The 13258-nt window shown below is 40.5% G+C and overlaps 1 protein-coding gene across 4 annotated transcripts in view; it reads left to right on the top strand.

The window, feature by feature from the left end:
• ATP8A1 (ATPase phospholipid transporting 8A1) overlaps positions 1-13258 on the top strand; it is a 221418-nt gene that overhangs the window by 16376 nt on the left and 191784 nt on the right. For 3 of the 4 annotated variants that reach the window (XM_081303538.1, XM_081303536.1, XM_081303537.1), the window contains exons 1-2: positions 3451-3590; positions 12778-12892. In XM_081303538.1, coding sequence (XP_081159664.1) covers positions 3467-3590; positions 12778-12892 — 239 coding nt within the window. In that variant the 5' untranslated portion in view covers positions 3451-3466. Of the gene's footprint in view, positions 1-3450; positions 3591-12777; positions 12893-13258 lie in introns of those variants that run through there. The other variant, XM_081303539.1, reaches the window with a different exon arrangement.

Raw genomic sequence — 13258 nt, 5'->3', positions numbered from 1 at the left:
TGGTTTTTGACTGGCATAGACCTCAAACTCGATGGCCAATAATGGTATTGTTCACATTTAGGGGGTGTCAAGGACCTCTTCTGAGAATTCTGGGACGCTCTCCTGTGCTCTGTGTATGCTGCGAGACCCACTTTCACAGCAGTTGAATCCTCCCCAGTGTTACCTGAATTCTCAATGCAAAAGGGAAATATTTTTTTAACTTCCAAATTAATATTCTCAAAAAATTCCCACTCTGGATCTGGGGATGTGGCTCAAGCGGTAGCGCGCTCGCCTGGCATGCGTGCGGCCCGGGTTCGATCCTCAGCACCATGTACAAACAAAGATGTTGGGTCTGCCGAGAACTAAAAAATAAATATTAAAATTCCCTCTCTCTCTCTCTCTCTCTCTCTCTCTCTCTCTCTCTCTCTCTCTCTCTCTCTCTCTCTCTCTTAAAAAAAATTCCCACTCTGGAACTCTGAAGGCACATGTCTAGGCCGCTGTTTTAATAAACAGTGTTTTATAATGCTCGGCATCTGTCATCTCTCCTTTTTAGAACACTGGGGGATATTTTTCAGCTGCATCCCTTGAATCCTCTTTTGTTCACCATTGGTTTTCTTTCTATGAATAGTGATGGTTCCCTTATCCATTCTGAGTATTCTCACAGTCCTCTAGGCGTGCGTGTGTGTGTGCGCGCGCGTGCGTGTGTGTGTGCGCGCGCGCGCGCGCGCGCTGTGAAATAGAATTCTTTTACAGCAACCAGGTGCTGGCTTTTATTTCATTTCTTTTTTTCCTTTAAAAAAATCATCCCCTGCTTTCTCTTTTGCTTTAGTTATTACAACTCGTGTTCGTTTCGACCTTTCTGGTTTTTAGATGACTCTCCTTGGTAGACAGTGAGGTGAAGTAGGAGTTGGGAAGTTCTGCATTTTATTTGATGATCTGTTAACATTGCATCCTGTCCTGCAGGCAGCAGGCCTGTCTCATCAGTGCCTTGTATTCAAAATGAAGGGGGGTGGGGGAACATGTGGAGGTCTCTAACATTTTGTAAGACAACTTTCCTACTTCCTCAGGTGTCTGCACCGGTTATCACTCACTCCCAAGCATGGGATTCTATTTCCAGTCTTTCCTTTGGTCTTTTTCTATCTTCTTTCACTTGCTCATGGACTTCCTGTGCAGCGGTTGTGGCCTTTCAAACTAAGCCTGCCTTTTCCCCTCGTCAGGGCCTTTCACAATTAGTCAGCATGTTGCTTTAGATGGCTTTATGGGCTTCTGTCCCTTTGGGGTCTTGATGATAGCTTGGAATGTGTCCTCCTGAAGTCCGGAGCACCTGTCCAGCTTGGCGTGGATTCTCCCTTTTGACAGTCAAAGGTCTTTCACGCTGTCATGGTTTCTAAGACTCTTACTGCTTTACCCCTTTTGTGTCACTTAGCGTCCAATTCACAGGAGCAGTTTCTCATCTTGTTTCCTGTCCCCTGTGGGAGATGAACTTGATGCTAAGGCAAGTCGCCAGTGCTTTTAGCTAATTGAGACTTCTAGGAGATGCCTGGTGGACGTCTGGTAGTTGAAACCCCTCATTGCTAGCACAGTCTGCTTCCGTGGCAGTTTTTTTAAGTCTACACGGGGAACATGCTGTCGGATCAAGACCAAGACCTGTGAGATGTTAAGTCAATGTCATTATTCCCTCTGTAGTTCATTGTTGGACTTGCTTTTCCAGTTAAGCACAATTTAGCATTAGTAAATGTTTTATTGCTATGTCCAAGCCACTCAGCATGCCCAAGATGATTTTTTTGTAGGTTAATATCCAAGACTAGCTGCTATGGAGTTTGAGTGCTTACTATGTGTGAGGCTTAACACTAGGCAGAAGAGATTTTCGTGAAATACCACTTAAGGGTGGCCTTTTTTCTGAATGTTAGTACTACTTTTTTTCAGTGTCTTCTGCTTAGAATTTGTACTAGTACTTTTGAAGCCTTGTGCAATCCAGTTTGACTTCAGGATGTGTTTTAGACAAGATCTACTGATGATGTGTTTTTTATACTTGTTTATTTTTTAGGTCACTTTTCACAAAAGCACTTAAAGAAAAATATCAATTACCATGTACGGTAATGACAGATCCTGATACAAAAATATTTGAATGTGTATGAGGGAATTTTTGGAATTTTTGGATAACTGAAAGTAGAAAATTTAGTAAACATTTAGTCAGTGGAAGGGACTTTCCTGTGGTGTTATTTTGGGTTGTTTTTTTTTTCCCATAGCATCTATTATTCTCAGTTGTGATTTACCTAAATATGTAGGTCAAAAGATTAATGTTGGAGGTGTGGTGGTTTTTTACATATGGGATACATTCAGAACTTTCAGAGACAACACTTCAAAGAAGAAGGGTCAAAGAGGGTGCTTTGACATTTAAGTGATACCTAACAGAGCCCATGAAGGTAAGACACGTTCTTGACCAAAAGAACGGTGAAGGGGTGGAATAGATCCAGGACAGGAAAAATGGACTTTAAGGGAGATGTGAGATCAATTTCAGTTGTAGTAATGAACACATCAGTGTGAGAGCTTTAAAGATGCAGTGATCTTTGTCAGTGTCCTGGTACTGTCCTGCTCCAGTGCTCACAGGCTCCCTGACCATGAGAGAAGCAAGGTTTCGTCATCTTCATTGTGTTGAGAAGAATTCTTTAAGAAAGTGAACACTTTTGTAGGATGAAAAAAAATTAAAAAAAAAATTTTTTTTAAGCAGAGCATCATGTTTTACGTTATCAAGGATAAGTGTCTCTTTACTACATTTGATTATAATTCAGATGGGCTTGAAGATAAGGAGCCAGGATCACAGTTGCATGAATCAGAGGGTGATGGGGAAGAAGCTGAGATGTGGAAAGGGATGTGGAAAGCTCTGAGGTTCTTGTGTAAGTTTGTTAGGGTGGCAGCCCACAGTTATCCCAGAGCATACCAGACTCAGAGCGTGGTTAGGACATCTGGTAACATGAGAGGAGATCTGATCTAGCAAGTAGGCCCTGCTGTGGAAGGTGCCAGGTAGCCTGGTGATCTCTTGAGCAAGGCAGTACACTGTGGTTTCAGATCATCATTCTGTACAGAACAGAAAATCCGACTAATGAGTGAGGTTCAGGGGGCAGAGCTCAGCATATTGAAGAAGGCCATCCAGGTCCTGTAGGATATCAGTGTTCACCGAAGTTAGATGCGCATCGGGACTGGACTGAGCTTCCTGAAGAGGACAAAATGCCTCTGCTAAAATTCCATAATCTGGAAGCTGAGCATATCTTTTAAGTAGGTGGAGTAGTTCCTGGAGTCAAATGTGAACTTCCCAGAAAAGTCCAGGAGGATCCAAGGAAGTTTGACTAATGGGCATTCACTTCAAGATGCCACAGAATTAGGCCTGTGCTCCACCCTCTCACCTGTCCAAGTGGTACATAGTCTGTGATTGGTTTAGCTTGGGTCATGTGCCTAGCTTTAAGTCAGAAAGGGGCTCAGTAACTTGATGAGCAGTCCCCCTAGGTGGCCTGCCAGGGAAGCAAGTTCTCCAGAGGAAAAGCAGGGGCTATTTCCAGGAAAAGCAGACACTGAGCTGGAAAGAGCAACAGAAGTCCACTGCACAGAACCCGGTAGGAGGAGTAAAGTGTTAATGCAATTGCAAATTTCATTTCCTTCCTGGTTATTGCAGTCATGGTCCAGAAATGTGAGAGGTATTGGTATTGCTGAATAGTTTCTATTTAATATCCGTACTTTTTAAAGGTGTTTCATTTCTTTTGTGTCATATTTGAAAATGTAGTATGTGAGCCTTCACTTTCAAAGCACCCTGTTCACTGTTTCCAGAATGTTAATGCCTTCCCATTGTGCTCTGTGTCTCTGACCAGCTGCTGTCAGGCTCACAATCGAACATTTGAAATGACTGTTGTGCTCCAATAATGCAGAACATGGGATTTCAAATCTCCTTTGTAGCTGCAGTAACTGCCTTTGTATTTCTAATTAAATTATCTGTGTAATAAAAAAAACATTAAAAAATAAAATAAATAAAATACAAACATCTAAATTATTCCTCCGAAGATTGCTTTGATCCAGAAGCTTGGGTCAGGGAGCAGCAGGGAGAGAAAGAAAAAAAAATAGATATTTTTTACATATGTATACATTAGACAGGAACTTTTAATTATTATTTTTCCTAAAGAACAAAAGAAAAATATATCACACTTTTGAAAAAGGACGGTGGGAAATGTTCATGATTTCCTACTAAGTCACGCCTCACTTTAATCACACCTCAAGTTCTGCCTCTCAAGTCTCCAGCTAGTTTACCAGTTAATATTCTTTTATTAGATTCTGACTGTTGCAAGCATGACTGTTTATTTAATGACCTCAATCTAGGTCAAGAAGCTTGAGCAAATAGTATGGCCTCTTTAATGCCTAATATGGGAAGCCATTGAGTGAAAGGTTATATAATTGGACTCCCTTGAATCTGTTTGGGAGATAATTTAATAGATATTCTGATTCTAATTGTAGCCTTACTTATAATTACAATAGAGTTGAACCTGCAAAAACGTAATGGTTCTATAACTATATTACCAGGCAACAGAATGATTTTGTATCTTTTTCTTTTCTCCCTCCTACCTACCCACCCCTGCGTTTCTATTGCGTAACCCCTATACAGATGACAATTCAAGGAAAACATGTACTTACTTAATATTAACTCACAAAATTGGATGGGAAAATTTATTATTTTACTAGGCACTTTGATTCACACTGGTCACAACCTTAATTAAATATTATTCAAAACATTTTAATGTTAAATACTTACGTTAATGTCTTTGAGACTTCTGTTTTTCCTATATTGAGTATTTTTAAAGGGAGATTAATTTTACACTTTCTGGGGAGGATAAAGTGACAGGGACTGTCTGAGTGACAGGTATCATGCTACCTTGTTGCCATCTTCACATCAATGATGTTGATGGATGAGGAAACTGAGGCTCAGATGATAAAATAATGTGACTGGTGTTAGGAAGAAGTACCATAATCAGAATTTGAATACAGATCTGTCTACAAGTGTATTCTTCCCACCTGCCCCACAGTCTGCCTTTCTTATTTCATAATAGAAAATTATAACTAGAATTTTCATGTGTATATGAGGAAGCAGGCACTGCCCCAAGTATGAACTCATGTAATCCCCACAAAACATGTGTAAGAAAGTAGGCAGCTAGAGGGTAATTAGTCTAAAGTAACCACAGCTTATAACCTCTTGCTTTTAGGCATGATACTGATGCCTTCCTTAGTTGTATTCTGTACTTAAAATATTATTGATTACTGTGTTTTAATGAGAAAAAGACACATGATTCTTAGGATAGGGCTGTTTGACTGTAAAGAGAAGCCCTCATTAAGTGATTAATTTGTGTTTTAAATCCTACATTAAAAGCAATAGGTCACTAATCTGAACAGTGCATTTTATTTAAGCCAAGATATTCAAAAGATTGCAAATTTGTCATGTGATCCCAAAACAAAAATATAATTGATAAGATTTTTAAAACTCCTACATCTTTTTCATGTCTTGAGCTTCTGCTTGGAGTGACATAGGTGGTAGCTGTGTGTGGTCTGTACAGTGATAACGAGAGACATGGAGAGGCTACAGGGTCAGACCAGCTCTGCCCTCAAAGAATGCCATGTGTACTTCCACTTCTTTTTATCTCTGTCACCACAGTCCAACCCAGACCCCATCATCTTTTACTCGATTGTCATATAACCTCAAAGTGTGGTCTTCCTGCTTAAAACTTGCAGTGGATTCCTACCACGTAAAGAATATGAATTCACATTGTTCATTGTTTCTCCAGTCTGGCCCTGCCTCATTTTGTTTTATGAGGAACATTATCTTCATGTTCCTGGAAATGCCAAGTCCATTCTTCCCTCCAGCACTCTGTTCCTGCCCCTCTGCCTGTTGGTTGGGTTTCCCTGACCTTTCTTTAAATATCATCAAGGTCTCAACTCAGCATCCCCTTGATGGATGCCTCCAGTTACTCATCAGTAGGAACATGAGGAGCAGTGGTAGAAGCAACAGCAGTGAGAACAGCTAATATTTACTGAGCTCTCACTACCTGCCAGGCATTATTTTTTTCATTTATTAACTTATCCTATCCTCACAACCACCCTTTGAGGTAAGGAATTCTTGTTATGGCTGTTATATAGATGACAAAACAGAAGCACAGAGAATTCCATCAATCATTCTTTCAAACACTGATTTATTTTTTTCATCTGTATTACTATGATCTCTAATTATCTTGTACTATTCTAGAAAATAAGTCCTAAATTGGGGACTTTACCTTATTTCCTGCTATTTCTATAGCATTTTAAAAATAGTAGGCACAGAGTAGATGCTTGAGTCTGTTGAATGAATGAATAAACAAATGAAGGAACTAATATGATCTTACTGATTGGGTCTTGCTATTTGTGATAAGAAGTAGAAAACTTTGGAGATTAATCTGCTTTCATTGTAGAAGGTCAGAAGCCTTTCACTTGAATAACTACCGAGCATTGTTCTTCGTTATATAGTACTATGTGCTTGTAAGCATGTGCTGAGTCTGGGCATAGGAAGGAAGACTGCATGTCAGCATACTCAGTCACTCAGTAATCACTGGTCGGTAGGTTGCAGGTGGTAGTTGGCTTAAATTGTAGTCACTGCTTATCTCTTCAAATATGGAGATTTTGCCAAGATCACAGAGCAGCATTTGGCCTCCTGACAGTGTTGGCTGCAGATTAAGGTGACTGTTGCTAGGAAACATCTTGATAAAGGCATCAGTAGAATTTTTTATTCTGTTTTCTAAATTTCCCAGGTCTTCTAAACAAATGAACTATTGACATTCTTTTTTTCCCCTTCTTGGTGCCTAGTGGATGCAAATTTTATAAGGTTTAAGAGCTTGAAAGAGCACATTAGATTATCAGCGGAGCTTCCTCATTTTACAAGGGAAAAGAATAACCCTCAGGGATCAAGAGGTTTGTGTAGGGTGACATAAACAATTGGTAGAAGAACCAGAGCTCACCTTGCAGCCACTTTGTGGGTTGAATGATCAACACTGTGAGAGGAAGATGAGCACTTGTGCACTTCAGAGTCCCAAGTAGGATGCCGACCCACCAGCACCCTAAGTCTTCTCCATAGTGGAAATTATTGCTAGAAGATGAAATTATCACCAGGAGGATGTTGCTTATATGTACTGACACAAAATAATACCTTCTTTTTAGCCTAGGCAGTGTTAAGAAACATAACATGGCTATTTATTTCTCTATACTGAATTCTTGGTCCTTCAGAAGTCTAGAAACAGCATTTGGTCATTTTATAACTAAAACTGAAGAATTAAGTATAGTAAAATTCCTGGTTTGGTGGGTGCTTAGGGCATACTAAATAACTTCATCATGAGATGAAATAAAACACAATTCAGAAAACCAAACTGCTTTTCTTCTGGGGGAGAAGAAGAGAATAAGAATCAAACAGAATGTCATAAACACTGAATATGGTATTTTCAATATAGCTGGAAATCTGAATCACTGAATCATTGTCTGTTTCATTTGGCATAAATAAGGAAAAGTCTTTCCCTGGCTCATTTTAATGAAAACTGGGCTAGAATAGTTTATTCGGAGAGATTGAGTGATTGTGAATGGTTTTAAGAAATTATAGGCCTTGGAGAGTATGACCTTGAAAGAAGTTGAACTGTGCTTTAATAGAGAAGGAGTCTTGCTTAGTTTTTGAAGTGATGGGTGTGTGAGTGTACCTGCAATTTGTTCTGTAGAACTTTTAGCTTAAAAATACAACTGGGGCTGTGGATGTCAAATATCTGCTGATTACTGAGGACACAGCAGTAAATGCTTGAGTGAATCTCCTGGAGAATCCAAAATGTGATAAAGGAGTATGTATCAGGTGTCATTATCACTATTAACTTGTGTGTCTGTACTTGAGGATATCTCGAGATACCCCCAACTTGGAAATCAGGAAAATGAGTGCATCTTATTTCTTGAGATCAACACATGTATCATAGTTAACTTTTTTGCTGCTGTGACTAAAAGACCTGGTCAGAAAAATTTTAGAGGAGGAAGAGTTTACTTGGGGACTATGGTTTCAGAGGTCTCAGTCCATAAACAGCTGGCTCCATTCCTCAGGACTCCACTGAGGCAGAACATGATGACGAAAGAGAGTGGCAGTGGAAAGCACTTCACATAATGATCAGAGAGCAAAGAAAGAGTCTCCACTCACCAGATACAAAATATACACCCCAAAGGCACACCCCCAATAGCCTGTCTCTCCCAGCCACACCCCACCCACCCTCAGTCACCACTCAGTTAATCCTATCAGGGGATTAATTCACTAATTGGGTTAAAGCTCTCATAACCCAATCATTTCTCCGCTAAACCTTCCTGAGTTGTCTCACACATGAACATCGGGGAGACACCTCACATCCAAACCACAACAACACGACAGCAACAAAGTCACCTGCTGGGGGCAGATTGTTTCGTAGGCCTGCAGGGATTGCTGGTATCCCAATGAAAGATTAAATATCAGTTTGAATTTGGAGGTGGAGGTGGTCACAGTAGGGGTGAGTCATTGAGTTAAACAATGGCCTCTCTCTGTGGTAGGGAGAAATGATATCGAACAGACCTGATATATCATGGCCCTGTTGCCAAGGCATTCCAACAAACTTTCAAGAGTTTGGTCCTATGGAGGCATTGCCCTTTTTGTGGGATTGAATTCTTATTTCATCCAGCCACTGGTGAGTGGGTTTCTTTGGTGCTTACCAGACATGTTATCACTTAGTCATTGACTTTCTAGAAAGGACAACCTGGGAGAGTTGAATCTATCACAAGACTGAAGTTACTGTAGTTCCTAGGACAGTCATTCCTCATCATCATTTACTAATCATTGATGTGGATTGATTCATCAGTCTCTAAGGTTTGGGTAACCCGTGTCTACTTGTAACAGAGGGTTCTGTTCTTGATATATGGCTGATCTGATTTTGCTCATGTGTGAATTCAACAGACAGTGAGGGCTTTGAGCTACAGCTATGATAGTCAGAAAACTTTTAGTGTAGCAGGGAAAGCAGAGAAATTGCCACTCTGAGAAATTGCTTGGGAGGCTCTACAACTTAATTCATACACTCCATTAACTCTCTGAGTAAAACAGATAACATTTATTATGTGCTTAACAAATATTAGGTATTTTGTTAAGTGCTTTGCATATATACTCTTTCATTTTATACCAACTGTTCCAGGAGGTGTACACATATTTTTGTTTTACAGACTTTTTACAGACTAGGAAGCCTATTGAGAACAAGTAACTACCAGATGTGTCATATTCTTGGCCTTGCTGTTAACCAAATACCGTCCATTTAACTATAGTTGATGTGCTGTTTGAATGTATTCCATGGTGGGCTTCACAGTTCAGTCTGGACCACCTCAGTACTAACCCAGGGAAGATGGGTCCCTGAGGGATCCCAGAAGTAACCAGCTGAATGCTTTGGGGGTTAAATGACAACTATTGTATACGTTCTTTGTGCAATATTGGGCTAGAAAAAGCTTCAAAAATACCAGAGAATGTGATTAAGATGCATTTCCTTCTCTCAGCAAACTTAACCTGGCTTAAAAACAAAAATGACTTCTGAGGACCTGATCTACCAGGAAGACTCAGTGGTCACCCTTCTACATCCATGGCTTTGCTCTCCTTCTCTGCTTCCTGAAAAAATGGCTCAGTTCTCTACAGTTTTTAGGACTGTAAACAGGTGGATTAAAAGCTACTAGTAAATTTTAAATGCTTACATTGAATAAGCTTCCAAATCATCATGCAAATCCTAAAGCAGAGGAGAGAGCCAAGTATGGGAAGGAATGGCAACTGAGCTGGCTTACTTTTGTCTTCTCTGGGATGGGGATGGGGGGTGGGGGGTTTTCCCTTCAATTGTCTTTGCCACCACTGTACAATAGCTCATTGAAGTCGTCATCCAGGTATACACACACAGTCTTTATGGGTCATTGTGGCTCATGAAGGTGGTAATTTGTGGAAGAAATAATATATTTTTTTAAAAAAATAGAAGCCTAAAAATAGAGTTGTCTGGTATATATCGAGTAGTTCTTGAATTGAATGTAGGTGTTTAGCCAGTTTCTATTGCTGTGATCAAAAGACCTAACAACAACAACCTAGAGGAGGAAAAGTTTATCTTGGTTCACTGTGTCAGAGGTTCAGTCCATGGTCAGCTGACTCTATATCTCTGGGCCCTAGGTGAAGCAGAACATTATGGCAGAAGGGCTTGGTGGAGGAAAGCTGCTCAGGACCTCACAACCAGGAAGCAGAGCAAGATCTCTGCTCATCAAGGACAAAATATAAGTGCCAAAGGCACACCCTCAGTGACCTTCCTCCTTCAGCCACACCCTTCCTGGCTACAGCTAACACCCAGTTAATCCATTCAAGTGGATTAGTCTACCATTTAGGTTACAGCTCTCATAATATAATCATTTTACCTCTGAACATTCTTGCATTGTCTCAGAAGCTTTGGGGAAAACCTCATATTTAAACCATAGCAGTAGAAAATGTGTTTTCACTCTTTATTGAGAAGAGTTGTGCGATCAAAACTGCTACCCACCTCCCTCAAAGTGTGAGTTTGTTAATTTAGATAGAAAACGCTCTTTCTTACAGAGGAGTATGGATTGATAGTTTTCCTGTATCTCCAGGTATAACCTGTTTATTTCTACAATACAAATTTATTCAAAATTATAATAATTAAAAATACTCACATTTTACTTTAACAGGTCTTTTCCCAAGTTACCTTCTCATAATATTCCCAAGGACCTCTGAGTTTGCTGTGCCTATTCACTGCTTGATCTAGGCACCAGTGGGCAATTGGGTGCATTACACAGGTGGTACCTGAATCCTCTGGCCTTTGGACATCCTGAGAGTGAGCCTCAGGGTGCCTGTGGGGTCCCTGTCACTGCCAAGCTCACAGGAACCCTGATATCACTGAGAAGATAGGAGAGGGTGCCCACCAGCTCCCATAGGCTAAGGACTTCACTCCTTGCTTTTGTGCAAATTCCCCTCCCCCAGTCTCACATCTGGTCAGGGCATCCCAGAGCCCCAAGAGTTCTCCATAAATTCAGCTTCATGAACATCATCTTTCCCAGGCTTTTCTAGAGTGCCTGGGTAAAGAAAGCCTATAGCATCTGCAATATTCTGTGCCCAGAACCATGGAGTCCTTTTGATGGCTCTACTCTAGAGAACAGGTAGGTCATTGGTCTAGATTTTGCCTCTTTTTCTGGATTTTTTTTTTCTGGGTATGACAGGACCTAATTTGGTGTCATGTGACTTCTAGGGTGATAAGGATAACAGGCAAATCTCACCCTGGAATGCTTTCAGTGGCGTGTTGCAAAGCAGAAAATGGACCTCTTCACCAGCAGGAGAGGTTCCATGTGACACTCTCCCTCCCTCCCTCCCAGTGCTTCTGGTGTGCTTCAGTAGCACTTCCCTGTTTGCACCCACTTACAGACACATCATCGTGTCCGCCCCCCCAGCCCTGTGTCTGTGCTCATGCTCTCACCTTTATAGACCCCCTCAGTGGTTCTCAGGTTTCACACAGTATCCACATGTCACAGGCAAAGCTTTCTTGTACCATTCCTTACCAGCTCTTTCTTGGCTCTCATGCATCTTTATCAGTGGGTGGAGAAGCTTTCTCTTGCCCTCAAAAATAACAGCCAAATAACTGTCCCTTTGTCATTTGTCATGTGTTAATTGGGCAAACATTGGTTGAGTACCTGCTGTTGGCTGGTACTGGGGTTAGGAAGATGAGTAACAACACACAGCCTGCAGCCCCAGGGAGCCCCTTTTCTAGTAAGTGGAGACGGACTCCTAAACAGAGAGCATCAAAACCTCCTGGTAAGTGTCTTGCTGGGGCCAGAGTAGGTCAAAGCAGCTTCACCGACTTTAATATTAGAGGCCCTTCAAAAGAGGCCAGGTGTTGGCCGCCTGTGTGGGAGGAGTTGGCATTGGCTGGACAGAAAAGGGAAGGAAGAGTGGGTACTTCAGATGGAGCGCTGTTGGCGTCCCTTTTTAATAAAAGGGTAAGGCATTCCTTGAATTTTCACTAGAACATACAATAAGCAGTTTAAAATATTTTCTGTCCAAGGCTGTTCTTATAAAACTTATGTGGTTTTTAAAAATGTGTTGTCAGTGTGGCAGCAAGGGACCCTGTTGGCTTGAATTATTCCCATGATTGTGAGATGTCTTCAGATGATCTTGGAACCTTAATACTCAGGAGCCCAAATTCTAATAGAAGTAATGATTAAATGATTGTAGTCAATAAGATCATTGTGGTGGTTGCTTATTTAAAACAGTATTTACTTTTTTTTCTCCAGTTTTCATCCAAAAAGAAAAACAAAGGAAAACATTAAATGTTTAGCTTAAAATCTTAAATATATATTTAGATTAGTTTTGTCTCATTAGTCCATACTGTAATATAAACCAGTAGAGAGTTATTTACTTTGGGGTATATTTTTATGTAATGGGAAGAAAGATGTTGAACGTTTTCCTGAGGAAAGTTTTAAATCGATGTTACTGCTTTTGAAATGGATCCATTTTTATGTGACTGTTAAATGACAATGCTCACATTTGATAGAAATATTAGATACAGGGATTTTACTTTTTATTATAAAGGAAACAAGCACACCCATAAAGGGCAGCATGTACTTTCAACAGATTTTACGTTCTAGAGTAGTAACGGAATGCATGTTCAGTCTGGGAAATAAAATGAATCATTTCTTGTCAAATAAAAATACTTGTCTTTTTTTAAGGTTATGAGAAGACAGATGAAGTTTCGGAGAAGACCTCGCTGGCTGATCAGGATGAAGTCAGGACTATATTCATCAACCAGCCCCAGCTGACAAAATTCTGCAATAACCATGTCAGGTAGGGACTCCTGCAGGACGCTGGAGCAACATCAGAGCAGCACTGCAGGTCCAAATGGAACCACTTGCAAGGAGCGTCAGTTCAGTCAGTTAGTTCTTGAGAGCCTCTCACCAGCAGGAGTAGGTTGTTTCTCCATCTTCTATCCAGTAAAGAAGTGTTAATAACAATCTTGAAGTAGGAAGGAGCAGAAAAGATCAGAACCCTTGTTCTGCCAGTTCTGTATGGAAGCTGATCATGTGTAAATGTTCTAAGCCTATGACTAAAGCCATGTTTTTTTTGTTTTGTTTTGTTTTTGTTTTTTTGTTTTTTTGTTTGTTTTTTTTTTTTTTTTTTTTTTGGTTAGCAAGTTTTAGCGTTTCAGGAGAG

Source organism: Spermophilus citellus (assembly GCF_964194105.1).
Source record: "Spermophilus citellus genome assembly, chromosome: 8".
Classification (NCBI taxonomy): domain Eukaryota; kingdom Metazoa; phylum Chordata; class Mammalia; order Rodentia; family Sciuridae; genus Spermophilus; species Spermophilus citellus.
Note: the sequence above shows the minus strand (reverse complement) of the source record. Positions and strands in the feature narration are given on the sequence as shown.